This window comes from Coffea arabica, chromosome 6e, assembly GCF_036785885.1.
Source record: "Coffea arabica cultivar ET-39 chromosome 6e, Coffea Arabica ET-39 HiFi, whole genome shotgun sequence".
In the NCBI taxonomy this organism is placed as follows: Eukaryota; Viridiplantae; Streptophyta; class Magnoliopsida; order Gentianales; family Rubiaceae; genus Coffea; species Coffea arabica.
In genome coordinates, this window is record NC_092321.1 from 35945867 (window position 1) to 35948605 (window position 2739).

General features: G+C 39.0%; 1 protein-coding gene across 1 annotated transcript; it reads left to right on the forward strand.

Moving 5' to 3' along the window:
• The first annotated feature begins 1543 nt into the window (after window positions 1-1543).
• LOC113696737 (uncharacterized) lies at window positions 1544-2178 on the forward strand. The gene is made up of 2 exons (XM_027216119.1): window positions 1544-1739; window positions 1871-2178. The coding sequence occupies exons 1-2, from the start codon at window positions 1544-1546 to the stop codon at window positions 2176-2178; spliced, it is 504 nt and encodes a 167-aa protein (XP_027071920.1).
• Window positions 2179-2739: the final 561 nt, after the last annotated feature.

Below are 2739 nucleotides of genomic sequence, written 5' to 3' on the forward strand. Positions count from 1 at the left end.
TTACCAATTCTGTACTGCTTGGTGTTCGGGCCCGGTAAGGGGAATGTGTGGTGGACGGAATATTGGAGTAAAAAGGAGTCTACGGTTATGATTACACTGTATACATTGACGGAGAGTCAATGAGATGAGATCAAGCATCGAAAAAGAGGAAAAGGGCTCTTGAGAGCCGTCCGTATCCTTTTATTCACTATAGTTGTGTGGTGTTGATTTTACTCACTTGATGAACTTATTTGGATTGAATGTTCTTGTCTTTATGTGATCCTGGTATATTTCCGTGATAGTACCTCATTGGGCGAAAGCTCACTCCGTTAAATTTTATTTTCCTTACAAGGAATTATCTTTTGGACTTTTGCTTTTGAAGAATGAGTCGAGCTAGTTTAGAGATTTTTGTATAGCTCCTCCATGATTGGAAACCCTAATTGTGTTTGGATTCAAATATTGCCTTTTGGATGTGTAAATATACGAATGTGGTTTTGTAAAAGTGTGTACTTATGTTCATGTGATGTATTTGGTTTGTATATATCATTTTCAAGGATTATCTGAAGTTACTTGTCTTCGATTGGGTCTTAGTCGGATTGTGACATGGTAGTCACTATTCACTTTCTGTTTCAATTTTCATTTTCCATTTCCTGATTGTTGGTTTCGGTAAGCGCGCCAATAGATTCCAGATCGACTTGAGTTTGTGTTTTACCGTCTTAGTAGTCCTAGCGAGAGCCGGGCAGGCAGTCCGCTAACCCCTTTGGTCCGCCTTAGGGGAAGGTGGGGCTGTCACATACGGACTTAAATGCCGACCTGGTTGACGGAGTATCATTGCGGGAAGGTATTCGATCGAGGTTTGGCGAAGCAAGTGGAACTTAGCTCCTGAGAGCTCCTGTATCCTCATTGAATGTGTTTAATTGAAAATTGTGAATTGCTTGAATGTTACAGCTTTAATTTTTGCTTAAATGCCATTGCTACTTGAATTATGTATTTTGCATGTTTTCTTGGCCTCACTGAGCGTTAGCTCATATCATTAGATTTGTTTTCCTTAACAAGATCCGAAATGGAAGGAGTGATGGAGAAGCCGACTTGAGGCAGTTTTGTATTAGGGTTTTGATTGTAATTGACTAGACATATTTTGAAAGTTGTATATTTTTGAAAAGTGATTGTATTTTGAATTTGTGCTGTAAGATTGAATATTTGTGTATGGGAATGACTTCGTGCCTTTATTCCGATTTCATAGTTAGTATTGTACTTTAAGTTTTAACTGGAATTGTACTTAGTCCTGGCAAGAGTTGGGCAGGCGTCCCGCTGATACCCTTTGGTTCGCCTTAGGGAGAAGTAGGGGCATCACAGGTAGTACTCAATGGCCAGACAAGTCTACAGCTAAGCAATCTAATGCAGGAGTAAGTCAATCGAGGGTGCCGGCTAGGATTTACGCCTTAGACCATCAACAAGTTCCCGATTCTACTGAGTCATTGAAGGTATGATTCCTATTTACCATTGCCTAGCTAAGGTTTTAATTGATCTTGGTGCGACATATTCTTTTGTAAACCCTGAAAGCATGAGTGGGGTAGATGTGAGGCCGATTGATGTGAGGCCGATTAAGTTGTCCTATGATTTGAAAGTTAAAAAGCCTCCAGGAAATCAAAGTTTGATTGCTAATTTGATGTATAGAAATTGTGAGGTATGGGTTGGAGATCAAAAGTTGTTGGCTGACTTGATAGGCCTATCTATTAAGGGGTATGATGTTATCCTAGGTATGGATTGGTTAGCTCGCTACCACGCTCAGTTGAATTGTAAGAAGAAATGGTAGAGTTATGTATTTCGGGAGAGGCAACCCTAAAGATGGATGTAAGGGGTAGGCTTGTCTCGTCTGCTTTTATTTCAGGAATTCGAGTTAGGAGGTTGTTAAGTAAGGGAGTTCAAGGATATTTAGCTTTTCTTATAAACACTCTTGGGGATAAGGTGAGGTTGGAAGATATGCTAGTGGTAAAGGAATACCCAGACATTTTTTTCGAGGAACTAGAATCATTGCCGCCTGAAAGAGAGATAGCATTTAAAATTGATGTGGTTCCAGGGGTAGCACCTATCTCTAAGACACCTTATAGAATAGCTCCAACTGAATTGAAAGAGTTAAAGTTGCAATTGCAGGATTTACTAGAGCAAGATTTTATTAGAGAAAATTATTCTCCGTGAGGAGCTTCAGTGTTATTTGTTAAGAAGAAGGACATGAGTTTGAGATTGTGTATAGATTACCGAGGCTTGAATGATGTCACTGTTAAAACCAAGTACCCTTTGCCCCATATTGATGAATTGTTTGACCAATTGTAAGGGGTGGTAGTATTTTCAAAGTTGGATCTCAGGCAGGGTTATTATCAATTGAGGATTTTGGAGAAGGATATACGTAAGACTGCCTTTAATTCAAGATATGGGCACTTTCCATTTGCTATGATGTCGTTTGGGCTAACTAATGCTCCTGCAGCTTTCATGGATTTAATGCACTGAATCTTTAAGCCTTATCTAGATCAATTTGTGGTGGTGTTCATTAATGATATATTGGTGTACTCTAAGATTTTGGAAAATCATGAGAAATATTTGAGCATTATCTTCCTTGAGAGAACATCAACTGTACGTTAAGTTTACCAAATGTGAGTTCTAGTTGAAGGAAGTAACTTTTCTAGGTCATATAATTTTCAAGGAAGGAATTAAGGTGGATCCGGTCAAAGTAGAAGCAATTTCTAAGTGGAAGAAACTAGA